Genomic DNA, 26623 nt, shown 5'->3' with positions numbered 1-26623 from the left:
TTTGCTGACCCCTGATCTAGCAAATAGGGAGAAGAGTCTCCAGGGAAACATTAGAGAATGACAGCAAGGCTCCTTGAGCCAGGTTATTGGGTGAAGCGGAACCAAAGCGGGTGCACGCACTTTGGGGCCGTGGTTCAAAGCCAAACCGTGATGATTCAGAGGGCTGGAGCCTGGGAAGGCGTGGCCCCACTCCTGCCCCGCCTCTCCTACAAAGCGATTGGTTGCGGAAGGGACTACAAACCGGTGCATCATGGGAGCGGCCCAGACCGCAGAGGTGCATGATGGGCGGGCTTTAGCTGGGCCTGAGCATGAGGAACAGTGTTGACCCTGAACTACAACGCAGAGCATCTCGGGAGGCCTGCTCAAAGATCTGTGGGAAGCGACAGGACTCGGTGAGGTAACGGCTGTGCCAAACGGGCGGCGGGGATGCTTAGACCAGGGCGGGGAGGCGGGCCCGTCGGGGTCGGCCCCGCCCCGCCTCCCCTGAGCCATCGCCGGCCTTGGCGTGCTCTCCCGCAGGATGGGGCGAGTGGCCGCACCTGTCCACCGGATGCTGAGGGCCCATCCTTCCCCTCCAGCCCACCCATGCCCGGCTCCGAGCTGCCCGTGGCTACGTGCGTGGACATGTGTCCGGCCGCTGAGCGCGCCCAGCGCGAAAAGGAGCGCCGCCTGCACCGCTTCGAGGTGGCGCCGGGGTGTCGCGGGCACAGGCCCCGAGCCGACCCGCAGCGCGCAGTGAAGGAGTACAGCCGGCCGGCCGCCGGGAAGATCCGGCCCCCACCGAGTCAGCTGCGTCCGCCGTCCGTGCTGCTGGCCACCGTGCGCTACCTGGCCAGCGAGGTGGTGGAGCGCACCGACGCGTCCCGCGCAGAGGTCGCCAGCTTCGTGGCGGACCGGTTGCGCGCCGTGCGGCTGGACCTGGCGCTGCAGGGCGCGGGCGACGTCGAGGCGGCGCTGGTGCTGGAAGCGGCGCTGGCAGTGCTGCTGGCAGTGGCGGCGCGGCTCGGACCCGGCATAGCGCGCGGCCCGGCGGACCCGATGTTGCTGCAGGCCCAGGTGCAGGAGGGCTTTGGTTCTCTGCGGCGCCGCTACGCGCTGGGCGCCGGGCCCCACCCCCGCCAGGCCGCCTTCCAGGGCCTCTTTCTGCTCTATAACCTAGGTGAGTCGGGGTCCCCGCGATAGAACACGGGGCAGGCGGCCCTCCGTGAGGACAGTGGAGGCCGGGAAAGGAAGGGGAAGCTTTAAAACCTCACCAGTAGCTCCGTCTCCATCCCTGCCTCCTAAATGTGTGTCTCAGCCAATGCACAAGATGCACCGAGCCCCTCCTTGGACCTTCTGGCCTGTCTCTTCCCATCTTTGGGTCTCAAGTTTCCCGTTACAAAAGTGGAGGGGATGGGGTTAGAATGGGACAGTTGACCTAGACAGTGGTTTTCAAGCTTTTTTTTTAAATCTCCGATTCAGTCAGTGTTACAAAGCATCCAAGAACACATATGCTAACAAACGTACCTGAAACAGAAGGTTCAAGACTAGATCTTTTCTATGGATGGATGGTGCATTTTAATAAATTCTATTTAATTGTAATAAAATGCTGTTGACTTCACAACCCACTAATGGGTCAGAAGCCTCAGTTTACAAAAAGTGACCCAAGTTTCCAGTGTCGTGATTCTTGGAAGGGGAGCAGAGGCAGCATTTGAAAAAATAATTGCCTCACCAGGCGGACAGAGGAGGACGTGGCAGAAGCAACTCCCAAATCTTGGGGCAGCCTGGGCAGTGGAGAAAGGGCTGGGTTGGAAGTCAGAAAACTCTGATTTGGTTGGGTCAAGTTCTACTACATACAAACTCTAAGGCAGTCTGAGGCAAGTCATTAAATTATCTGGGCCTGTTTCCTTCCTCTGTAGACACTGCCTCACTTTATTATGAGGACCCAGACTATTTGAAGGGGTTCTCCAACCTCTGGCAACAAATTCTGATACGGCTTAGGAAGGGGCCAAGGGGGAAAGGGGGAGGGAGGGTGGGCTTGGCCCGGGGGAGCGGCGTGGCCAGACTGGGAGGTGGGGGTGGGGTGGGGAGTGAGGTAGGGTGATGAGCTCCCTGGAGGGCCGGAAGCAGGTGGCAGTGGCTGAAGACCCGAGCAGGTGGCAGGGGAGATAGGGGGAGACCTAAGGGGATGGCACGGAAGGTGGGCCTGCTCCAGAAGGAATCAGCGGCCTCATTCGGCTTCCTGCCCTCACAGGCTCGGTGGAGGCCCTTCACGAGATTCTGCAGCTGCCCACTGCCCTGCGTTCCTGCCCAGCCCTGCGCACTGCCCTGGCAGTCGACTCTGCCTTCCGCGAAGGCAACACTGCACGCCTGTTTCGCCTGCTCCGGACCCTGCCCTACCTGCAGAGCTGCGCCGTGCAGTGCCATGTGGGCCGTGCCCGCCGGGGAGCCCTGGCCCGCCTCGCTCGTGCCCTGAGCACCCCCAAAGGCCAGACCTTGCCCCTGAGCTTCATGGTCCACCTGCTGGCCCTGGATGGGCCCAAGGAGGCACGGGACCTGTGCCAGGCCCATGGACTGCCCTTAGATGGACAGGAGAGAGTTGTGTTCCTGAGGGGTCGCTACACTGAGGAGGGGCTGCCACCTGCTGGGACCTGCCAAATACTGGTGGGGAACAAGCTTGGAGGGCGCACCCTGGAAGAGGTGGTCATGGCAGAGGAGGAAGATGAGGCTGTGGACAGACCCAAGTCTGCGGCATGAGGAGGGCTGTGCAGTCTCCTAGAACCCCAGGACTGGGGCTGAAGCGCTCAGGGTTTTTTTTTCATGATTCCCACACAGTAAAAGGAACTGATTGGGCATCCCTGGTGGCGCAGTGGTTAAGAATCCACCTGCCAACACAGGGGACACGGGTTTGAGCCGTGGTCAGGGAAGATCTCACATGCCGCGGAGCAACTAATCCCGTGCGCCACAACTACTGAGCCTGTGCTCTAGAGCCCGCGAGCCACAACTACTGAAGCCCACGCGCCTAGAGCCCGTGCTCCGCAACCAGAGAAGCCATCTCAACGAGAAGCTCACACACTGCAATGAAGAGTAGCCACCGCTCGCCACAGCTAGAGAAAGCCTGCGTGCAGCAACAAAGACCCAACGCAGCCAAAAATAAATAAATAAAATAAGTCTAAAAATAAATAAATGAAAGGAACTTGTCTTGCAGGGACAACAGCTAGGCTCAATTTATTTGGGGAGGGCAGGGAGGAGTTGAGACATGCTAGGGGCGTGGGGGGAGAGGAACCCAAATTGGGCAGTGCCCTATCCACCCTGGGCCTCAGTTTCCCCGCTGGTCACTGAGGAGTAGCTCTGGCGGTCTCTGAGTTGACATCTAAGGTTGCCATTATGCGTGCCATCCTCACCCACCCACCACCGAGAGCAGTTGGTGGTTTCGCCATCCCCACCATCCCTATCTCCTGTTCACCCTCTGCCAACCAAGAGCCAGGAAGAGGGAAAGTTTCATCTGGGGCTTGTCACTCCCTTCAAGTGTCCGCACTGGTGGGGCCCTGAGCTGTTGCCTCAGAAGTTCGAGAGGGTCCTGGGGTCGTGCCCTTTCCTAGCGTCAGGAGAGACGGGGACGCACTCAAAGAAAACTGGAGTGGGAGAGGGTTAGGATAAAGGGTGGGGATGGGAGCTGAAGCATGAGGGCTAGGGTCAGAGGTCAGCCACAGGCCTCAGGGTGGCTGCTGCGCCCTCCAGGGCCACCACCAGGATGCTGAGCTGCCTCTGCACCTCAGCCCAGGCTGCAGATCCGGGGCCTGTGTTCATGGCCTTGGAGCAGGCATTGGACAGGCCCGGGAACGTGGCTACAGAGCCGGTGCGGGGTGCCCAGAGCACATGGCTGACAGGAGAAATGGGGGAGGATCAGGACCATTCAGGGGCCAGGAGAGAGGGGAGCTTGAGCTTGGAACAGCTCCTGTATACAGCTAGGCACAAAAGCCCCTCTCCACTGGTGGTGGGAAGAGATGTAGGTTCTAGTCCCAGGGTGACCTTCACCGATTTGCCTCCCACCCTTTGAGCCTGACTCCCCAACTGTCTCAAGGGACTGGGTTGTTCTCTAAAGGCCAGCAAAACTGACATTTTCGTCCCTCTGGCGGGTGCCCATTGCCCAGCCTCATCTCACTGCACCTCCCAAGAGCTTCAGGATAGGCTCACCTGTAGTAGCGTTCCTCTGGGAAGGCTCGCGAATTCAGGAAAGTCCGTTCCAAGAGCATCAGCTGGTCATTGAGCATCCGCACCTGCAGGGCGCTGGAGGTGACAGGGCCCTCTGGCCACCCTACAGCCAGCAGCCCAGCTGCCAGCCTGCATCCTGCCCTGGATGCCGCCCTCCCAGACACCTGCTTGCAGCCCTTGCTCACTCAGGGGTGCCCTTCTGCAGTGCTGATGTGTGTTGGCCCAACACCGTGGCTGCCTCCTCAAACTTCTCCACTGCGGTCACCAGAGGTCCTGTGGGGAACAGCCAGCATCTTAGCCCTGGGGGTGCAGAGCTCCCCATGCCTCAACGTTGGGGGGGGCTCCGTACCCAGGCTGATGTTGTGCTGCTCCAACAGGCCACCAAGGTCCTTCTGGGCAGCCTGCAGGAGGCTGCGGAGGGTATCGCTGTAGTCACTGACGTTAAGAGGCAGGAAGAGGCTGTCACTGAGCCGGAGAAGCACACTGCCCACGGTCTGGGCCACGGCCTGATGGCTGCTGAACCCTTGCAGGAAGCGCAACAAGGCCAGGGCTCAGTCTTCAGCCCATCCTCCTCCAGCCTCAGGATGCCCCTTGCCCTCGTCCTCACCAGGGTCCACAAACTTGTCCACATAATCAAAGGTGTCAAAGGCTGTGTGGTAGGTAGGGTAGATCCAGGCTGAGGTCTTGCTCTGGGGGAACAAGACCCAGAGGTGACAAGCTTGGGATGGGAAGTGGAAGGAAGTGTACAATGTAGAGACATTATTTCAATTCAATTGTCACCACATCTGTGAGGAAGGTTCTAGGATTCCTATTTTACAGAGGTGGAAGCAGGCTCAGAGAGGTTAAGTAACCTTCCTGACATCACACAGCTAATAAGTGGCAAAGCTGGGTCAGGTGCCAGTTTCCCGTTTCACATGAAGGAGGAGAACCTGGGGTTTGCAGTCAGACAAGAGGATTCAAATCCCAACTCCACCACTCAAGAGTGGTGTAGCCATGGAGGGGAGAAAGGGCCTTTTGCAGCATCAAACAGGGAGACAGTTTGGGCACTCTGCATCCCTTATCTCATTTTACCCTCAGACCACCCCTGGTTTATACTGTTATTTAATCTAGTCTGAGATAAACATTTTAAGATCTCTGGAATCAGGATGCTTCTTACAGTCAGTGTCATCCTGCAACTAGTTGACAGTGCTTTTTTCCCTCCTGAATAGTGCATATCATAACAGTGCATCTTATATTCAGTTGTATCTCTTTTTTTTTTTTTTTTTTTTGCGGTACGCCGGCCTCTCACTGTCGTGGCCTCTCCCGCTGCGGAGCACAGGCTCCGGACGCGCAGGCCCAGCGGCCATGGCACACGGGCCCAGCCGCTCGGCGGCATGTGGGATCCTCCCGGACCGGGGCACGAACCCGTGTCCCCTGCATCGGCAGGCGGACTCCCAACCACTGCGCCACCAGGGAAGCCCAGTTGTATCTTAAATTTGATAAAATAACATAGATGAGGGTGAACATGCTCAAGAGAGGTAAAGAAACTTGGCTGAGGTAGCACAGCTACTGAGTGATGGAGCCGGATTCAGTTTGCACTGGAGCGGCCCGAAGGAGAGGAGGGGCTGGTGGAGCAAGGAACCGGGCTGGGGGACGGAGGGGTGTCCGCTTACCCGGTCATAGGTGTAGGCGATGTCCATGGAGGAGATGCCCAGGAAGTGAATGAAGGGTGCGTAGTCGCTGCCCGCACCCAGAGTGCCCAGGCTGCGGGAAGGAAGATGGTCAGGCTGCAGGGCGCTGGGCCAGCTCACCAGCCCGGAGTCCCCATCCCGGCCCTGGGCTCACCTGGGGACCAGGCCATACACAGGGCTGCTACGGTTGGAATATCTGATCCAGTTGTCATAGATGCTGAGACTGCTGGGGCCTGGTGCGGGGATCTGAGCGGAGGGGGATCTAGTCTCGGGGCTGGCCCCTCCCCAGGCCCAACGACCAGGCTGGTCCTCCGCTCTGCCCACCCGAGTTTCCAGCCCACGCACAGTCCTGCGGGTCCTACAAGGCCCACCCCGCAGCCTCAGTCCCACCCCCAGCCCTTCTAATAAGTACCAGCTCCAGCTCCGCCTACCCCATGTAGCCCCGCCCCACCCGTCCTCTTCCTAGCCCAGCTCCCAGCCCCTCCCATTTCCACCTGTTTGGTTGCAGTGAAGATGACGCTTTGGACCGGGGGCGTCCCCTGCGCCCTCAGGGTGGCATTGGCTGTGAGGGGATCCGAGAAAGACTCTATTCGGGCCCCGCCCTTTCGTTTCCCTCCTCCCCGAGTAAGCCCAGCCGCTCCTCATACCAAACACCGAGGTGTCCACGTTGATGTAGGCGACGGCGCGCTCCTGCAGCTTGCTGAAGAACTTCTGCAGGAGGGTGGGAGCCCGTCAGCCCCGCGCTGCCCTGCCCCGGAAGCCCCCTCGAGCGGCGAGCTGCGGGGCTCGCTCACCTCCGTGAATTCTGTGGAGCCGATGAGCCCAAACTCCTTTGCCCCCCAGCTCGCAAACACGATTGATCTTCGGGGACGCCAGGTGCCTGGGGAGGGGGATAAAGGGATGGAGGGCAAGATCCCTCAGATCCTGGGGTGGCTTAAGGGGAAGGTTGGGGATGTGGAGAGGAGGGAGGGCTGGAACGGGCGGGGCACAGGCGACTGGAGGTAGGTCCTGGCACCTCCCTGGCCAAGCCTTCCCTGAGGCTCCATCCTCCTTTTTTTTTCTTTCTTTCTTTTTTTTTTTTTTTTTTTTGTGGCACGCGGGCCTCTGTGGCCTCTCCCATTGCGGAGCACAGGCTCCAGACGCGCTGGCTCAGCGGCCATGGCTCACGGGCCCAACTGCTCCGCGGCACGTGGGATCCTCCCGGACCGGGGCACGAACCCGCGTCCCCTGAATCGGCAGGCGGACTCTCAACCACTGCGCCACCAGGGAAGCCCTCCATCCTCCTTTTACCAGCGCCCCTCCGCTTCTGTGACACCCCCCAACATTGTCGCCAACACCGATCTCCCTCCAGCAGATGGTCCCTTCTGCCAGAATGCCCTATCCCCCTCTTCTCTCTGGCTATGCTGATTAGAGGTCCCCCAACTCTCTCCTCCATGCATCCTGTGCAAAACTCTCCCCTAATCGTCTTCACTTGGCGATGATACATTCACATTCTCCTTAGAGGGTTATCCACATTGAGCTAATCCTTACAACACGTCGTGAGGGACAGACTATGACTGTCTCCACTGAGGAAACTGAGCCATGGAGAAGTTTAATGACTTGCCAGGATTACACAGCTGGCAGGCAGCAGAGCCAGGGTTCAAATCCAAGGCCTGGCTCCAGAGTCTAGGGGTTTAACCAATGCCCCACATTGCTTCTCATAGCCTCCTGAAGCCTGGCTTCCATCTCCAGTCTCTGTGCCCTTGCTGTTCTTGCCACAGGCCTCAGCCACCTCCCGGAAGCCTCCGAGGTCCTTGCTTGCCCCCTCACCGCCTTCAGACTCCCCCTCCCCCTCCACAGCACTATGGGCTCCTGGTTATGCTCCCATCTCTGGATGCAACTCAGTCCCCTTTGATCATTCCTCATCTTTTTGTTTTAAACCCAAATTTTTAAGTATAGGGACTTCCCTGGTGGCGCAGTGGTTAAGAATCCGCCTGCCAGTGCAGGGGACACGGGTTGGAGCCCGGGTCTGGGAGGATCCCACATGCTGCAGAGCAACTAAGCCCGTGAGCCACAACTACGGAGCCTGTGCTCTAGAGCCCGTGAGCCACAACTACTGAAGCCCACGTGCCTAGAGCCCGTGCTCCGCAACAAGAGAAGCCACCACAGTGAGAAGCCCGCGCACCGCAACAAAGAGTAGCCCCCACTCACCGCAACTAGAGAAAGCCCGCGCGCAGCAATGAAGACCCAATGCAGCCAAAGAAGTAAAATAAAATAAATAAAGTACTTTGCCCATTTAAAAACAAATAAAAGTTTTCAGAACAATTGGCAAAATTGTTAATTTCCTGATTCTGAGCATTGAACTGTGGTTATGAAAGAAAATGTCCTTATTTTTAGGAAATATACAGCTCTGCCACCTGGTCCAGCTGCTCCTTCCCACATGCTGTGCCCTCCACCTGGATCTCCACCCCTACCGCTCCCAGAACTGCCGCCTCCCTGAGCTCTGGCTTGCATCTGGAAAGCCTGGTAGATATTTTTCCTTGTAGCACATTTCACAGTTGTCATTACAGCATGAACTCTGGTGTTCACTGGGGGATGTCCAGTGCCTAGAACTGGCCTGGCACATAGTAGTCATGGGGGACATATTTGTTGAGTTGATGATTGTCCATCACCCCTGCCTCAACTGGGCTGAGACTCCCTGAGGGCAGAGCCTGGGCACTGCCTCGCTCGAGGCCACATCTGGCCTCGCTTCATTGGAGAGGCCCAGGAAGCCCTCAGAAGGTATTGCACAAGTTCCCTGTACCACACTGGGCTACTCGAGCGAGACCAGGGCTGGTGTCCATGCATGTCTGCCCCCAGGGCCCTCAAGCTTCGCCCAAGTGGGCACTGGAGAATGAGAGAGAGGAGGGGGGACAGGACGCCCAAAAGCTCAGGGAGAACTGGGCTGGAGGCGACCTCCTGGGGAGAGAGTCCCTAGACCAGGGGAGCAGGATCCGCTCACCCTTCTTCAGCAGAGTCCCCAGAACGCGGGAGAGCTCCAGGAGGACAGCAGTGCCACTGCTGGGGTCCACGGCCCCGTGAACCCAGCTGTCCCGGTGGTTTCCATACAGCACATAGCGGTCTGGCGGGAGGAGCAGAGTCAGACACCCAAAAGGAGGAGCGAGGGTGGGCGGGGCAGCCAGGCTGGGCAGAGGGGGCGTGGTCAGGGGCGCTCAGAGCAGGGCCGGGTCCTGGGGGCGCAGGGAGCAGTGAGGCGGTGCTCACCAGGCTCCACGGCCCCACGGATGATCCGCAGGACGTTGGAGGAGTTCCGCAGCTCCAGGCGGTTGTAGACACTCATGTTCACCTGGCTGGGGGAGCATAGGGGTGTTAGGAGTCTTCCCCTCCACCAAAGTAGGAGAAACTGAGGCCCAGAGCAGGAAAGGCACCTGGCAAAGTCACTTGCCCGGAAATACCGGGAGAGACAGCGAGGCTAGAGCCCAGCTCTTCCGATTCCAATTCTCCTTTGTACTCACTCACTTATTGGATACCTAGTGTATGCCAGCAGTGTGCCAGGCTCTGGGCGATGACTGAGACAGACATGGACCCCACCCTCGTGGGGCCTCCCTCTCCTGAGGGAGGCAGACCCCAAGGAAGTGAACAACTGTAGGCAGTGAAGCGGCTTGGGAGGACACTGACAAGGTACCTGGTGGCAGGTGGGGAGGTTAGTGCAGGCCAGGAACGACAGAGCGTGGGGAAGGATGTTCCCATCAGCAGGAACAGCAAGTGCAGAGGCCCTGATGTGGGAAGGAGCTGGGTGTGTTCAAGAGAGGGGGCGGCTGGAGAATGGAGGTCCAAGATGAGGTGGAGGGGACCCCACAGGGCCTTGTGAGGCACGCAGCTGTTTCACAGGCTTCCCCAAAGACAAGACAGATATTCTGGAATCAGGGAGGGGTTGGGAGACAGGAGAAAGGGAAAGGCCAGGACTTGAAGTGAGCACTGAGGAAACCAGGGTCAAGGAAGCATAACAAGGGAAGAGAAGGGGAGCGCTGGGGGAGGAGGGGGCCCCATCTCACCTGCCTGCTGGGAAGATACCATCAGAACGGAAGCCGGGCCCCAGCTTGTAGTCACAGCCCAGGGCTCCCTGCCAGGCAGCCGGGGCTGAGGTTCCCTGCAGGTTGCTGGGGAGGAGGGGGAGGCCCATCAGAGCAAATATGGGAGCGGGGGTTGAAGTTTGGGGGCCACTGGAGAGTGCGAAGGAGACCCCAGGGCAAAAGCTCACCAGAGAAGGACTTCTGCATCCTTGAAGCCAATGGGCTGAGTAGGAATTGGGGGAAATCCAAAGGCATTGTCAGAGTCCAGGCGGAAGGAGGAGGGGTTGGCTGGAAGGTAAGGAGTCAGGGGGTCCCCAAAATACTCAAAGTAGGAGCCTCATTCCACCCCCGAGGGAGGAAGGCCCCAGGAGTGCGGGAAGGTCTCGTTTGGCAAGCTTTTCCCGTCGTTGATATCTCCAGGGTCCGTGTACACCAGCACCCCAGCCACCCCATACTTGGCAGCATTCACAGCCTGCAGAAGGCAGAGGAGGCTGTGTTTAGGGGAGGAGCAATAGGGGGGCACATCTTGTTCCTCTTCCTCCCTCCCTCACTATGAAAGCCAGGACAGATCTGTCTTCCCACTGGCAAGATGATACTTACACAAGTCATTTGTTGCAGTGCTGCTTGAGACAGCAAAAGACTGTTGAGCCTAGGCAATGGCTCATCAATGGGGTCATTAAATAAACGGAGGTGCCCTACAGTGGAGTACAATGCAGCTGTATAAAAGAAGGAGGATGTGCTCCTAAACCCATGTTCGTATAAGCACTGTTCATAGTAGCCAAAAGGTGGAAACAACCCAACTGTCCATCACTGATGGATGGATAAGGAAAACCTAGTATATAACATGCAAAGGAATATTACTCAGTCTTAAAAAGGAGTGAAGTTCTGATACATCAATGAACTTTGAAAACATTACGCTAAGTGAAATAATCCAGACACAAAAGGACAAATATCACATGATTCCTCTTATGTGAGGTACCTAGATGAGGCAAATTCATAGAGACAGAAAGTCAAATAGAGGTTACCAGGGGCTGCAGAGGGAGAATGAGGGAGTTAGTGTTTGATGGGTACAGAGTTTCATCTGGAACCATGAAAGCATTCTGGAAATGGATAGTAATGACGTTTGCACAATATTGTGAAGATCCTTAATGCCATTGCATTGTACATTTAAAAAATGGTTAACCTGGTAAACTGGTAAAATATATGCTACATACATTTTAGGACAGTAAAAACAAAACAGTACATTAAAAAAAAAAAAGATCAAGGACAGAGTTTATGTACCAATTGAGAATGATCTCCAGGATGTATTAAGGTGAAAAAAGCATAGCTCAGAACAGTATTTGTATGCTACTTTTATATAAAAGGAGAAGGAAGTAAGAATATATCTTCATATGTTCTTCTTCCCAAAGAAACTCTGGATACATATCCCATAAATAAACAAGCTACCTTTTTGGAGGATGGCATTATGAGAAAACTTTTTCACTCTATACTTTTTTTTTTAAACGGGAAGTTTCATAATCTGTATAATTCCACCACGCCTGTTCGCCGTTCTTTTCTTCTCTTTTCTTTCCATTTTTTTACCCCCAGCTCTTATCATGGGCACTTCTTTTATTTATTTATTTATTTATTTTACTTCTTTTTAAATTGTGATAAAGTACACATAACATGAAATTTACTATCTTAACCATTTTAAAGCGTACAGTTCAGAGGCATTAAGTATATTCCTATTATTGTGCTACCATCACCTCCATTCACCTCCAGAACTCTCTTCATTTTGCGGATTTGAAACTCTGGACCCACTAAAGACTAACTCCCTAGTCCCTGCTTCCACTCTATACCTTTTTATATTTAAAATAAATTAGTAAGTAAACATTTAAGAAAACACAGACATATAACCCTCAGTCAAAATTTTGTGTTGAGGGCTTCCCTGGTGGCGCAGTGGTTGAGAGTCCGCCTGCCGATGCAGGGGACACGGGTTCATGCCCCAGGTCGGGAAGATCCCACATGCCGCGGAGCGGCTAGGCCCGTGAGCCATGGCTGCTGAGCCTGCGCGTCCGGAGCCTGCGCGTCCGGAGCCTGTGCTCCGCAACGGGAGAGGCCACAGCAGTGAGAGGCCCGTGTACCGGTAAAAAAAAAAAAAAAAAATTGTGTTGAAAAGAAGCAAGTTGTGGAGGAGGGGACAACATGAGGGATTTAAGTCGAATGTTCAGAAGAACTACGTCACAGGAGGACTTAGACTTCCAGAATATACCAAAGCTGAAAAATGTGCCCAATTCCTTTATTTCCCAAGGCTCAGGGAGGTTAGGGGAGATATCCAAGGTCACACAGCACCTAAGTGTTCTTTGGGCCAATCAATGGGCTAGAGCCTGGCTGGGCAGAGTGCCAAAGCAGGCCATTGGTGGGTGGAAGGAGTCCTTCACCCTCTCCTGCCCCGAGCCCAGGGCTTGGCCTACCCCTCAGCCCTGCTGCATCCCCTTCCCCGCACATCCTCCCGTCCACTGCCAGCCCCCCTCCCCACCCAGCCCCTTGCACTGGGGCCTGCTGCTTACCTTAGCCCCGTGCCCTACACCCCCATAGCGGGTCAGGACGATGCTATCTTGGAGTTTGATGCCCTGATGGTATAGCTCCATGAAGTCTTCTTCCGAGCCCCGGTTGGCATAGACGAGGAGGCCCTGTTCCCCAGAGAAGGTGACCCTTAGAGCCAGGCCCAGGAAAGAAGGGGAAAGGCTGAGTGACAGGATGAAGGATTTAGATTCTGTCCCCCAACCTCGCCTAGAGCTTATAAGCTCCCCAAGACAAAGTCACACCTGGTTTGCTCTGTGTCCAGGTAACCTGTATCAGGCCTGGCTTTGAGCCAGGCCCATTAGTGTTTGTTGAATGACTAAGTGATGGGCAAAAGGAGTCGTAGTGGAGTGTGGAAGCAAGTAAATTCTGGGTGGGGTTGAGCCCCAGTTGAGGCACTTTTCTTCAACTGCCTGTGGGTCAGGATGGGAGCAGCTGGGGTAGAAGCCAGTGGGAGCTGGGCCATGGCAGTGGGGAGGGGGTGTCCCAGGCCCACCTGTGGGGTTCCGGGGGGAGCATAGGCAGCATATGGTGGCACGACATTGGGGTCCCCGTGCTCCCCAGTCAGGTTCTCTTCACTTCGTTGGGAGGAGAAGAGGGTGTCCCCAGCAGGACCCACTGTGGAGAGAGGGCAGTGTCCAGGCTGGGCCCGGCAGCTCCCCCAGCACACAGGCTTCCCCAGGCCAGAGCAGGACCTCACCAACATCCACACGGTTGGGCTGCTCCTGGCTGGGGAAGGACAGCAGCACTTCGTACTCAGAGGTCCCGGCTGAGTCCAGGCCCGACTCCGGGTCCTGCCAGCGCCGCAGTAGCAGCTGCACCAGCGCCTCATCCCGGGGGCTGGTGGCCAGGTGCGGCTCCTTGGAGAGTTCTCTGCAAGGTGGGCCCAAGGTCAGGGAGGAGCCTCTGGCAAACAGGAGGGGCACATGGGCAGGCCTCTCACCTAAGGTTCTCCCGGATCCTGTTGGCATCGAGCTGTCCCATGACAGCCTCAAGGATATCCAGGTCCAGGTCCTGGGAGGCTGAGGTACTGGGGGCTGGCAGGTCAGTCCCCTTGAGGATGACAAAGTGGCCCAGGATGATCCCCAGCCCCAAGAGGGCAGCGGCCCCCAGCACACTTCCAAGCACCTTCACACACTGCATCCTGTGGAGTCTTAGCCAGCTGGTGTGGCTCCTTACAGATGGGGTGTCGGGTCCAGTTAACCATTACCTAATAGGTGGCCCTGCCCTTTGGCCACTAGCTGGCAGGGAAAGTAAGGGTGTGTCCTGCAGGAAGGGCCAGGAGCTCTTCACATCCAGCTCGATTTCTGCAACATTCACTTGGAAGAGACCTCCAAGGGGCATCAAATCCACACGTGGACGCTGAGGCTTGGAGAGGGACAAAGTTTCACCCACGTTCTTCCAATAGGAGAGGCCAGGGTAGGACTAGAGCTCAGCCCCTGTCTCCAGAGTGGGCTAGGCCTGCTGCCCACCATCCCTGCCTCTGTTTCCTTGGTGTCATTCCATCTCCAGCACACCCAGCCCTGGCTACTTGACTGGGTTTTAAGTTCAAATCCCATCCTTTGCTAGACTTAAGTTGTGTGACCCTAGGCAATTCACTTAGCTTCTCTGAGCCTGTTTTCTTAGCTGTAAAATGGGATAATAGAACCTATTTCACAAAACTGTGGTGCTGTTTTCATTAAACAAGGCCACATCTGTAAAAATGTCTAGCGTGGTGTTGGGCCCATAGTAGGAACTCAGTACATTTTAGCCACTCCTGCCTCATCTGACCCCTTAAAATGCTAAGCCTAGAGCTAAGGGAAGAAGAGGGACTCAGAAGAATTCTCTGTCACTATCCTGCAGGGGTCCCAGTTTATGGGAGAAAGTGGGACTCTTAGAAAAGGAGACTGGGGACTTCCCTGGTGGCACAGTAGTTAAGAGTCTGCCTGCCAACGCAGGGGACACGGGTTCGAGCCCTGGTGCAGGAAGCACATGCTGCAGAGCAACTAAGCTTGCGAACCCCCACTACTGAAGCCCGTGTGCCTAGAGCCCGTGCTCTGCAACAAGAGAAGCCACCACAATGAGAAGCCCACGCACCGCAACGAAGAGTAGCCACCACTCGCTCCAACTAGAGAAAGCCTGCGTGCAGCCACAAAGACACAACGCAGCCAAAAAGTAAATTAAATTAAAGAAAAAAAGAAAGGAAGACTGTTCTAGAGGACAGAGCCGGAGAAGCACACTTTCCTGACAAGCTGATCTCCATCCCCTGACCCTACCAGGAATCCATCCATCCATTCATTCATCCATCCATTCATTCATCCATCCATTCATTTATTCACTCCTTCACTCATACCTGCAAGCATCTTTCATTTATTCAACCGTATGCCACATCCATGCCAGGCCCTGGGGAAGCCAAGGTGCCCAGGAACTCAAGTCTAGCAGGGGAGTCAGATAGGCTTTGGGTTCAACCATGTGGTAAGCGCCCCTATAGAGGGAGGACCAACATGCCCCCAGTGGAGAGAATGACAAATTCTGTCCAGAAGGGAACACTTGAGGGGAATCTTCCAAGGATGAGAAGGCATTCAGCATGCAGAGAAGGCAAGGGGCAGGCCATCCTTACAGATGGCCTGGCATGTATAAGGGCTGAGAGGGAGAGGGAGCCACCAAGTACTCGGTATGAGCCTCTTTCCGACTTCATAGACAGCCAGGCAGGGCTGGGAGGGTCCCTGCGACTCAAGTGTGACTCCTTCCACCTGCCATGGCCTATCCTGCCTTGGGATTCTGCCCAGCCAGGCTGCAACCCATTGGTTTTTTTGTTTGTTTGTTGTTTAAATATTTATTTATTTGGGTACACTGGGTCCTAGTTGCGATGCATGGGCTTCTCCAGTTGTGGCACGTGGGCTCTCTAGTTGTGGCGCGTGGGCTCCAGAGTTCGCGGGCTCAGTAGTTGCGGCGTGCGGGCTTAGTTCCCCCTCAGAATGTGGGCTCTTAGTTCCCCAACCAGGGATAGAACCCACATCCCCTGCACTGGAAAGTGGATTCTTAACCACTGGACCACCAGGGATGTCCCCAGGCTGCAACCCATTCATTGGCCCAAAGATTCCTGGAAATCTGGAGGGGCTGGGTATGGTAGACTTTGTGTGTGCACGTGTGTGTGTGTGTGTGTGTGTGTGATTTCACAACACCCTCTCAGAGCAGCCCCCTTCCTACTGCTTACAGCCCCATTCATCTGCACCACCGTACCCACTTTCCCTTGTGCTGGTTGGGAGGGTTAGCGTGTTAGCGTGGCGGGACATGGGGTAGGGTATAGTGTGATCAGGGACTTCAGGAAGCTGATTATCAGCACCCAGGATATAATCTTATCAGAAGGCCATCAGTGTGGGGAGCACACACATTCCTTGTGAGGGCACAGGAGGACAGCCACCACCAGGCAGCCAGCCAGACACCAAGGTCAGCTGATAAGCTGAGGAACAGACGTGGTGATGACTCCATGGGGCAGCAGCTCCATGGTCCGGCCCCACTCTCTCCTGGAAGGAGCATGTGAAGCCACAGACATGCCATCTGGACAAGAGCGTGTGACATCTGAGTGGGTGACACCGGAGAACTCCGGCTCAGGCTGTTGGAATCAGCTGACGGCTATGCTGCTGTAGGCACCAGACAATGACTCGATCAATCTTTTTTCCCCTTCTTGGCTGGGAAGATCGTATGGCCTTTCCCTGAACATTTTGGACTGTGAGTGTTGACGGAAATCCCTTCAAGGAGCTAATGCATTTGATTTCCTTTTTATCTTCCCACCTCGCTCCCTCCATCACTCGGACTTGGAGAGTTCTTCTATCCCTCCAGGACAGCCAGTCCATCGGTGCTAGCTCCTTTCCACTCTCCCTCACCTCCCACGTGTGCTATCCTCCCTCCTGGCCCAGCCTCAGTCCCTTGCAAACCCTCTCCACCCCCTTGATCCTCTATGTTTTGGTTGCATTCACTGGAAAACCCCCGACCTGGTTACATCCGCCCCTCCACCTACTCTGAACCTGCACCCTTGACCCTGAATATGCCTGTGGAGTCAGATGACCTCACTCATCTCGCTTTAAGTTTATGATCCTAGACCTCGAACAGGCCCTCAGTACGGCCCGGCAGTCCTACCGTCCTTCCCCGGTCCACGCTCCCACCCTCACTCCTAGATGGCGGTTGCACATCCCCTCCTCTCTTCTCAAGCCTCCAACACATTCTCCTCCACCCTCACGCTCAGCTGATGACCGTGCTTCCTACCTCACTGAGAGAATCAGAGGGAACGTCACCGTGATGTGTGATCCACACCCCTGTCCAAGTCAGCCTCTCCCCTGTGCAGAGCCCACCCCCTCGCTGCTCAAGGACGTGGCCCCACAAGTCTCCCTGCCTTTAATGGATCACTTCCATCCACCTAAAGCCCCTGTTTATGTTGTTTAACACTATCTTTTAAAAAAATCTCTCAGTTCCACTTGCTTCTTTAGTAACCGTCCCATTTTTCTGTCCCCTTTTATGATAAAACTCCTCAGAAGAGTGGACCATGCTGGTCTCCAGATCCTCTCCTCCTGTTCTTTTTTTTTTTTTTTAATTTATTTATTTTTGGCTGCGTTGGGTCTTCATTGCTGCGCGTGGGCTTTCTCTAGTTGTGGCGAGCGGGGGCTATTCTTTGTTGTGGTGCACAGGCTTCTCACTGCAGTGGCTTCTATTGTTGCAGAGCACGGGCTCTAGGCACACGGGCTTCAGTAGCTGTGGCTCGTGGGCTCTAGAGTGCAGGTTCAGTAGTTGTGGCACACGGGCTTAGTTGCTCCGCGGCGTGTGGGAGCTTCCCGGACCAGGGCTTGAACCCGTGTCCCCTGCATTGGCAGGCAGATTCTTAACCACTGTGCCACCAGGTAAGCCCTCCCGTTCTTTCTAGAGGCCACTCCATTCAGGCTTTACTCCACCAAAATTACTCTTGAAAACATCCACTTTGCTCCATGTTGCTGGATCCAGTGGTCAGTCCTGTCCTCTCTTCTTACCTGACCCGGCAGCAGCGCTGGTCACAGCTGATCAAGCGTCCTTGGATCGCTTCTCTAGCTACACCCATTTCCCAGGTGATCTCCTGACTGTAAATTCCATTGTGGCCCCTCCTTCAGGTCCTCCACATCTCTGCTCAAATGTCACTTCTGCATGAGTGCCACTTTCTCTAAATTGTGTTCCTTCTCCTCCCTCAGGCTTCCTCTCCGTCTCCAGCTTCATTTTTCTCCGTTGCATCTATCACTATCTGACATTAATTATTCCTTATCTCCCCTCCTAGAATGTAAGTTCTACTGGGGCCTGGATCTCTGTTTTATTCATTGCTGAATCTCTAGAACCAAGAGCAGTGCCTGGCACGTAGGAGGCACTCAGCAAATACTTGTAGAATGCATGAAAAACTGACCCAAACGAGCTCAGTTCCTCCACCCTGGGCATTCGTACAGCTGTCTGATATTTAAGGTGTGTCCAGGGCAACCACAAGGGATACAAAAGGTGGGCACAGAACTCCTGGGAAACAGACCCCATCAGAACAAGCCTTAACAGGATTGCTGAGCCAGCCATGGGTAGGAGCCTGCATAGCACAGGGACTGTGGGATTTAACAGACCTCTAGGGCAGGATCTTTCTGAAGGATGATTCCCCTGGCTGGAGGGCGATGCTGCCAGGTGCAGGATAGGGGCCACCTTCTTGGGCAGGAATAGCAGGACCTTTAGGCTGGGCAGGAGTGGGGAGCCTGCTGGGAGCCTCTAGGGGTACCCCAACCCACTTCCACTGGGCCTCCGAAGCCAGTCGGAGGTTTGGGTAGATCCACTGGAGGTTGGCTTCAGAAGAGAGATGAGACCATGCGGACACAAGAGGCTGATTTGCCAACCTGGCCCCAGCGCCTTGATGGCATAGAGGCTGGAAGATCTGGGTACAGCTTGTGACGAACACAGCAGCCTGCTTTGACTAGTAGTTCTGGGGGAAATGTGTCTGTGTGTGAATTAAAATACCCGGTAATGCCCTGGGACCCACACAGCTTTGCCTTGGGACTTCCCCTTGAGAAGGGCTTCCTGACTGGGCTGCAGAATTGCAGGGACATGGCATCAACAGGAGTGGTTGTAGGGACTGAGCTCGGGGCAATGCCGGGGCCCTGGGCTGCTGGGCTGTGGCCAGGATGCATTTGGGACATCTGTCAGCACTTCTGTGGTTTAGACATAACTGGGGAGGGGCTCTGTAACCATCTCCATTTCCTGCAGCCAAGCAGCATGGATGTCGCCACATGTGCTTGCTTTCCCAGGCTGAGATGCTGGAGGCTTTCAGAAAAAACTCTTTAAAAAAAAATAAATAAATCGTGGATTATTTATACAGCAATAAGAGAACAAACTACATTTACATACTCTCACCTGTAGCAACATGGATGAATCTCACAAACGTAAAGATGAGCAAATGAAGCCTGACACAAAAGATAATATATTGTAGAATTCCATTTATATGAAGATTCAACTCATATGAATTTATATGAAGTATATTAGTTATAGGCTGTTGGAGGAGGTCATTGAGAGGACGTGACTGCCAGTTGACCCGTGAGTTGGGGCAACTGGGGGCTCCTCGCCCCTCCCCTGTCTTCAGAATGTCCGCTCTGCCCCACAGTTCCCACACTAGGAGCTGTTTTAAGGATGCAGCCTTGAGAGAGTAAGGTGGTGTTGAGACCATCTGGACTGAATACCTGACCAAACCCAGTTAAAGCCTCTATATAAATTTTCGGGATTCTGGCAGGCGGACGCAGGGATCTACTCATCTTTTGGAGCCCAAGACAAGCCTTGTATGTAAGTTCCTTTGCTTATCAAAACTGCCGCCTATCTTGCCAAGGGTGGGGGGCAGGTGGAGAAGGGATGGATTGGGAGTATATACAATGGATAAACAACAACGTCCTGCTCTATAGCACAAGAACTATATTCAATATCCTGTGATAAAACCAGCCTAAGGCAGACACTCCCCACTGTCCAGGTTATAACCTGGTGCCTGCAGAGACTTCACAGGGAAGACAGAGCTGTTCCAATTATGTATGTCTTCTGCAGAGGGGATTACTGAGACAGGGAAGAAAAGTGCAAGAATTGGCCGCTGGTGCTACATGGTGGCAGCTTTAACATTTCTCTGGCTTCTACTTTATTTTTTAAATATTTACGATTCTCACCTGCCCTAATCCAATATTTATAAAAGAGGCAGTCTAGAGAAAAAAAAATATATATATATCTCCTGTAATAAACCATATGGAAAAGAGTATGAAAAAGAATATATATATGTATAACTGAATCACTTTGTTGTATAGAAATTAACATAGCATTGTAAAACAACTATACTTCAATAAAATAAATTTTTAAAAACCTGCCACCTATCAAATGGGACAATGCTGATGACTGTATCTCGGTGATAGAAGCCCTTAAGTGCTTACATTGATTTAATCATTTAGCTGTTGGTCCAGCTATCCCCCTCAATCTCAGTATCAGATGATTCCCTTCAGGAAAATAGCAAGATGGCTATACAGCTGGGTCACTGGTTGGCTAGGCCACTGGTCAAGAACCAATCAGGGAGATGCCTGGGAGCCCTGGAGCCATCCAGGGGAGGGTAGGGTCTTGGGAGAGGAGGAGAGCTCAGCTCAGCCTAAAGCTGTGACCAAATCAAACCTTCACTAATCAAGTGTGTCATCAGCTTTTGGCCTGGGCAAGGTCCCACGGGTCTGTTATAAATCAAACCAGGTCTGGCAAGGGGCCACAAACCTGGATTTCCATCCTATTGGCTAGTGTTCCCCCTGTAGTGGGTATAAGGCAGAAAGATGGTCATAGTTCTTTCTGTGTCATATTAGAGGATTCTGCCCAGTAAATAATACCACCCTTAGGGTTGATGGGACTTTGCAAAAAATTGCCCTATAGCATGTTGACTGATTTTGTATCTGATTTAGCAATCTTATTTCAGGATTCCTTCCCTTTTTCCCCCTTGAATATATATATGTGTATATATGTGTGTGTGTGTGTGTGTGCGCCACTTTCTTGTATCCTCCTTTAAAGTGGCTTTGTCATCTTGCTGGCTCTGTCATCTCCTTCATTAGGGAGTTAAAAAAAAATCTAAAGCACATTCCTTGTCTAGCTGTATGGGAATTATTTCTAAGTTTTTGAATATTCTACCTATACATTCTCTGTGTGTCTCTGTCTCTCTGTCTCTCTGTCTCTCTCGTTACATCAGTAATCAGGGGATGCTTAGAAAGCCTCCCTGGGGCTGGACAGAGTCTGAGGGCAGCAAGGCTGATGGGAGCAAGCCTTGAGGGCCTGTCAATGGCCAGGGCACAGTGACCACAGCTGGACACTCAGGCCTATGGATGGGGTGGGGGTGGGACCTATGACCCAGGACAGGGAGAGCCCCACTGGTGAAGGGAAGCAGGTCTCAAGGGAGGCCCCAGGAGGCCCTGGCTGAAGGTGGGAGTGGGAATTCAAATTCCAGAAGCACCTCCAGGCCTGAAGCATGTCGCATGTTGGGCCACTACCGCCTCCCCCATGATTTGAGTAACAAAGAGGAAGAGACTTATCCAAGGCCATAGTGTGGGAAGTGGCTCTTCCCACCCCTCCCTAGTCTTCTGCCCTTTGGAGTGAGACCTGGGGCTTCCAGTCCTCCCCAGGAGAGGGTGTGGCCCCCTTCCAGTCCCACCCCAGGGCTTATCACAGGGGCATTGATCTTGAGGCTGATAAGAGCCAGACCTGGAGCCTCCTGGGGGCGGGGGCAGCTCAGGGCCGAGGGAGGTGGTGGGCGACAGCTTAGGGCCCACAGACAGGCAGGGGAGCCATGGATCAGCTGCGGAAACGTTTACTGATGGGACTTGGAGAGGAGCGGCCAGAATGGCTTCCCAAGGAGATGTCCTATCTCCAGCCTTGGGCCTGGTTAGGGCTGACATTGGTTTCCATTGTCATGGGCAGTGTCAGGCCGCAGGATGACCAGTTCTGCCTTCTGGGAACCGGCTTGCTGCAGGCAAGGGGAGCCAGGTGAGCAATGCTAGGCAAATGTGTCCTCTCTCCCCACCCATGAGTGAGTGGAGGCCCGGGTACCTGGAACAGCGCCCCGTCTTGGGCGGCCTGGGCTCCCTCCTGGATGGCCTTCCCTTCCTCTAGGATGGCCTTCTCTCCCTTCAGGATGGCCTTTGCTTCCTCCTTCAGCCTCTCATACAAGGAGTTGGGCTGGAACAAAGGGTTGCAGGGGCCAGAGGTGGGTAGCTGACGCCAGGCAGGACTGCCTGCCACGTGCCTGCACGGGAGCTGGGCTGGGAGGCAGGGAGGAGGCACAGCAAAGGAAGGGGGTCCTGGGCTGAGGTCTAACCAGGTCTTGCAGCTTCTCCCCCAGCGCCAGGTTGTCTGCTTGGATAGTGCTCAGAGACTCCCGAAGCCTAGGGTTGAAAGCGAGACCCCCGTCAAGCCCCAGACTCTTGTCCTAGGCAGTGCCCCACACCCACAAAACACAGCTCTTGCATGAGCTGCGTGGCCTGGCACAGCCAGGAGCGCAGGGTTTCACCAGGAGCCGTGTCTCACTCTGGCAAAGCTACAGGCAGGGAGGGAATTGTTCTCCCCATGTGACTTGCAGCAGGGGACCCAGACAAAGACGAATTGTGCTTTTCCTCTTTAGCGAGGGAAAACCAGGCTGCTTCATCGCATATGCTAGGCTGGAAATCCTCTAAGGCAGCCTCGGGCTAGCTGCCCATCCCTCTGAGCAGCAGTGGGGGCAGTGGCAGGGCTCTGTGTGGAACTAGCCCTGCCTGAGGGCGCGGGCCAGCTGTGTATGAATAAAAGTGCTGACCACTCAGATCCATGGCTCTGGGAGCCACATGCAGCCCTGGGGAAAGGACTGTCACACTCCCCACACCCCAAGACCTCTGCCTCCAGGTGAAGATTGGACCCTGGCATTGCCACTGACAGGCAAGCGGCCATGGGACTCTGCAGACCTAAGCTCCAGAGCCAGACATCCAGAGAACAGACGCCCCCACAGCCTCCTTCTCCACAGACAAAACTACCCCTCAAGTCCTTGGATAATTAAAGATGGTGGTCCTGGGACTTCCCTGGTGGTCCAGTGGTTAAGAACCCGCCTGCCAATGCAGGGGACATAGGTTCGATCCCTGGTCCGGGAAGATCCCACATGCTGTGGAGCAACTAAGCCCGTGCGCCACAACTACTGAGCCTGCGCTCTAGAGCCCATGAGCCACAACTACTGAGCCCGCGTGCTGCAACTACTGAAGCCCACTTGCCTAGAGCCTGTGCTCTGCAACGAAGAGTAGCCCCCGCTCGCCGCAACTAGAGAAAGCCCGCATTCAGCAACTAAGACCCAACACAGCCATAAATAAATAAATATAAAAATAAATAAATTAATTAATTTAAAAAAACCCCAACCAATACCTATTAAAACAAAAAAGAGAGATGGCCGTACCTTACAGGTAGCTTCATAGACTGCCCACTAACCAGGCATGTAGGCACGTTGACCAGAAAGAGCTGTGGCCCCCACTCCCATGGGGCAGGCCCTGCTCACATACAAGGACACTGATGCTTGGGAGGGAAGGGACCTATTGGCCAGCAAGGGGGTCACCCAGAGCAGAACAGAGAGAAGGCAAGGGAAGGAAGAGGGCCAGGTGAAGGTGCCAACCCACAGCCGTCAAGCTCCAGGCCCTGACCTCCATCGGGGAAGGCCCTGTCACCCTCCTGTCCTCACCTGCCTCTTCCCAGCTCACCTCATGCAAACATTCTGCAAACAGCTCATTTCCTTGGAGGTCCGCTGGGGGCCCCAGTCTTCCTTATCCAGGAACTGGCACTCCTGGATCTCCGAGTCCCTGGGTGGGTGCATAATGAGGGTTGGACCAGAATCTGGAGGCTGGGGAGGGTGGGGTGGGCAGAGAGGGGAACCAAGCCCGAGGCCCAGGCTTCTTCAGTCCTGTCTGGGCCACACCCCCTGAACCCCGCCCCGGGCTGAGTCCTGGCCCAGGTGTGAATGCTGATGGCGGGGGAGCAGTACACTGTGCCCGCCTCCCCCCGGCAGCCTCACACACGTTCACACGGCCTCACTCTGCAGGGCCTTTGGTGGGCTCTGTTGTGCTCAGGAGCTTAAACAGGAACGTGACGGTGGCTTCCTGTTGCAGGCCCGGCTTCTGCTCTGAAGAATCTGAAGAAGGTGGCTTTGGCAGAGAGGGTGCCCTGGTGACTGAAGTGGCATGAGGCTGGCAGCCCAAGAACCGGGGTCCTCCCACCCCAACAGCAAGACGGTGGAGCGCAATGGCTGGGTGTTCAGATCTCCATCCAGGCAGGAGGAGAATTTCTCTAGCCCTCCTGCCACCCCTGCCCTCTGCCTTGGGAGGTCCAGTCACCTCTGTGCCCTGCTCCCTGGAGACCTGAGGGTCTTCTGGCTTCTGCTCCCCAGCAGGCTGTGGCAGCGGCTTCTCCTCGGGCTCGGAGTGGGCTCTTTGTCCACCCCTGTGAGACTGAGGGAGACGGAAACTTGGTTGGTGAGCCATGCCCACCATCCCGCTGGCCTCCCCTTTCCAGCCTCCCCTGGTTTTCTTGGGGCGGCCTCCAGCCTCAAGAACCTCCACCACCAGCTCTATCCAGTAAACCAGATCCCTCAAAGTTTGGGTTGCCAGATTTAGCAAGTAAAAATAGGACACCCAGTGAAATATGAATTTCAGAATAAATAGTGAGTCATATTTTTTAAGCATAAGTATATCCCAAACATTGCACAGACCATACTTACACTTTAAAGAGTGTTTATTTTCCATCTGAAATTAAAATTTCACTGGGGTGTCCTGTGTTGTGTTTTCTTTTTCTTTTTTTTTTTGTCACACCGTGCAGCTTTTGGGATCTTATTTCCCTGACCAGGGACTGAACCCAGGCCCTTGGCAGTGAAAGCGTCCAGTCCTAACCACTTGACCACCAGGGAATTCCCTGGGGTGTCCTGTGTCTTACCTGGCAACCCTACTAAAGCTACATGTTAACAGTATTTTGTAAAATGAATTTCTGCAAGTGCAAGGTGTCAGGGTAGGGGGTGGGGGATAGAATGGCACCATTTAAAGGGATCCTATAGAAGCTTATAGGAAAGTGGAGACTTCCTCCCATTTTTGCTGTAGAAATCATCTATCAGTTGGGCATTGAGAAGCAAATAGTGTGGCATTCAAGACCCTGAACTATGGACACCTTTGTTTGGTAGTAGGACACCACCTACTCTTCCACCGTCCTTGAACAAGCCTCTGCTCAGACTTGGCCAGGAGCTTCCCTTCCCAACACCACCCCAGATGTCCCCACCACCGTGCTCTCACCCACACTGTTCCCCACCTCTCATTCCCTCCCGCCTTGGTAATCTGAACCTGGTCCACTCTTTTCTCTGCTGAGCAAAGATGGCACCTCCCCCGGGACCCCCTTAGATCTGTGGTGGAGCTGGAGCTGGGCTGAGCCTGAGGATGCTTCTGTCTCTACGAGGTGGTGTAAGATGTCCCACCAAGCAGGCTTGAAATAGCAGCTTCTCCCCAAGTCACAGAAAGCGTTAAGTCAACAAATGGAATCGTCACCATTTTTCGCTCTCCAGTTTTTCAGAATCTTGTACACTTGCTGGCCAAAAGGTGAAGGCCAGTCCAACTGGAGAACAAATAGTGACCTCAGACGCGTCTTTCTTTACACTGAGCTCCACCTGGGCTTCGGAAAGGCCTGTGGGTTGTGGCAGGAATTCTATGCCATGTGCTCTCTGCATTACATTGAACCTTTCCAGATGGCACCTGAAATACCACAGTCCTGCGCATGTGATGTAAACAGAATCTCATTGGCTGGCAGTGCCCGCAGAGGGCCTGTTACCCTGGGGACTCGCTGTGTCTCAGGGTAGACCGATTCTTGGAAGCAGGGAGCTCTGCCACCGGGTTTGATCTGTCCCAAAGGGATGCCGGCAATGTACAAGGTCTACAAAACTAGCCAGACCCTTGCCCTGGTAACTTTGCTTTGGAAACTAGGCCTAAAGAGACAACTCCAAAGGAAATAAAAATAATTCACATGGAGGTCCACTGTAACCAATTTACACCATGAAGAAAAACTGGAACCTGCCTAAAGGGCCCAAATATAAAAGGTAAGTAAACGATGACTTATGAACATGATAGAATACAATCCACTCTGAAGTTAATGGTCCCCAGTAAACACTGGTCGACCAACCACTGTCTGTGAGACAAGCCTCGGGCTGGGCCCTGAGAACACACTGATAGATGATTGTGACCCGGTTCTGCCCAGGAGAAGCCCCCAGGGATGAAGGGGTGGCCCAGGCTCCCAGGTGACCACAGGGCAAGGACATGTGCCATCCAGAGGCCTGTACAGAAAACCTTGACCAAGAGAGGAGGGAGCCACTTGGCTTAGGAGCACCAGAAAGACTCCACCGAGGGGTGCTGCTTGATCTACGAGTCGAGTCGGTATCTTGGCCAGAGAAGGAAGAAGGGCAAGTCAGAAGAGGGAATGGTTTGGGCAGGACGGTGCCAACAGGCTTGGTGCGTCCAGGCGTGGGGTGCTCCCTCTAACTCCCAGGGTGAGCAGGCCTGGGCTGTGGCCCCCCGGGTGACAAAGAGGCATGGGAGGCCTTTGAGTGTTTGTCTGTGTGGGTTGTTTGGGCCGTAGCTGAGAGGATGGATGGGAGGAGGAGACCCTGGGGGCAGAAGCCTAGGGCCTTGGGGGTGAAGGAGAGGGGCACAGACAACTGCTGCCCATGACAAGTGTCTACACTGCGTTAATACCAGGGAAGGCGAGCGTGGTCTGTACGTGCTACGTACCAATACACCACACAGGGTTGCCAAATAAAATACAGGGTGCCTGGTTAAATCTGAGTGCCATATAAACAGTGAGATTTGTTTTAGTATGATCATGTCCCAAACATTGCATGGCACACACTTGTACTGAAAAATGACTCCTTGTTTATCGGATTCGGGACATGCTTATGCTAAACAAAAATTCATCGTTTATCTGACATTCAAATTTAACCAGGCATCTTGTATATTTTTATTTGTTACATGTGGCAACTCTAACACCATGCCCACCTGTTAGTACCCATCAGAGGAAACAGGGAGGCATGAACGGCTTCCTGGTTACCAGTTAGTAACCAGGAAGGATTGGAGGGGTGGATGA

At 54.4% G+C, this 26623-nt stretch overlaps 2 protein-coding genes across 3 annotated transcripts; one reads left to right on the top strand and one right to left on the bottom strand.

Annotated features, from left to right (window-relative positions):
- The first annotated feature begins 70 nt into the window (after positions 1–70).
- On the top strand, positions 71–3380 carry SAC3D1 (SAC3 domain containing 1). 2 transcript variants are annotated; one of them, XM_082627448.1, is made up of 3 exons: positions 71–392; positions 579–1159; positions 2234–3380. In XM_082627448.1, the coding sequence occupies exons 2-3, from the start codon at positions 586–588 to the stop codon at positions 2734–2736; spliced, it is 1077 nt and encodes a 358-aa protein (XP_082483574.1). In that variant the 5' UTR covers positions 71–392; positions 579–585; the 3' UTR covers positions 2737–3380. The 2 variants fall into 2 exon arrangements, with proteins under 2 accessions (XP_082483574.1, XP_082483573.1); XM_082627447.1 differs by having other exon boundaries at positions 71–1159.
- A 295-nt stretch (positions 3381–3675) lies between these two features.
- NAALADL1 (N-acetylated alpha-linked acidic dipeptidase like 1) lies at positions 3676–13621 on the bottom strand (the record flags this gene model as incomplete). The annotated part of the gene is given in 19 exon segments (XM_082627392.1): positions 3676–3862; positions 4177–4269; positions 4380–4467; positions 4544–4717; positions 4802–4883; positions 5847–5937; positions 6019–6110; positions 6359–6426; positions 6512–6575; positions 6659–6744; positions 8845–8964; positions 9108–9193; positions 9899–10003; positions 10105–10253; positions 10257–10388; positions 12466–12588; positions 12975–13096; positions 13179–13351; positions 13422–13621. Coding segments are annotated over 19 exon segments (2235 nt in total).
- Between the last annotated feature and the right edge of the window lie 13002 nt (positions 13622–26623).

Source organism: Mesoplodon mirus (assembly GCF_964341445.2).
Source record: "Mesoplodon mirus genome assembly, chromosome: 7".
In the NCBI taxonomy this organism is placed as follows: Eukaryota; Metazoa; Chordata; class Mammalia; order Artiodactyla; family Ziphiidae; genus Mesoplodon; species Mesoplodon mirus.
The sequence above is the reverse complement of the archived record's forward strand: the minus strand, read 5'-3'. Positions and strand labels throughout refer to the sequence as shown.

Coding starts and splice junctions, on each gene's coding strand:
- SAC3D1 (XM_082627447.1), top strand. CDS start 427: ATGCTTAGACCAGGGCGGGGAGGCGGGCCCGTCGGGGTCGGCCCCGCC. Junction 1,160..2,233: donor CTTTCTGCTCTATAACCTAG/GTGAGTCGGGGT, acceptor CTGCCCTCACAG/GCTCGGTGGAGGCCCTTCAC.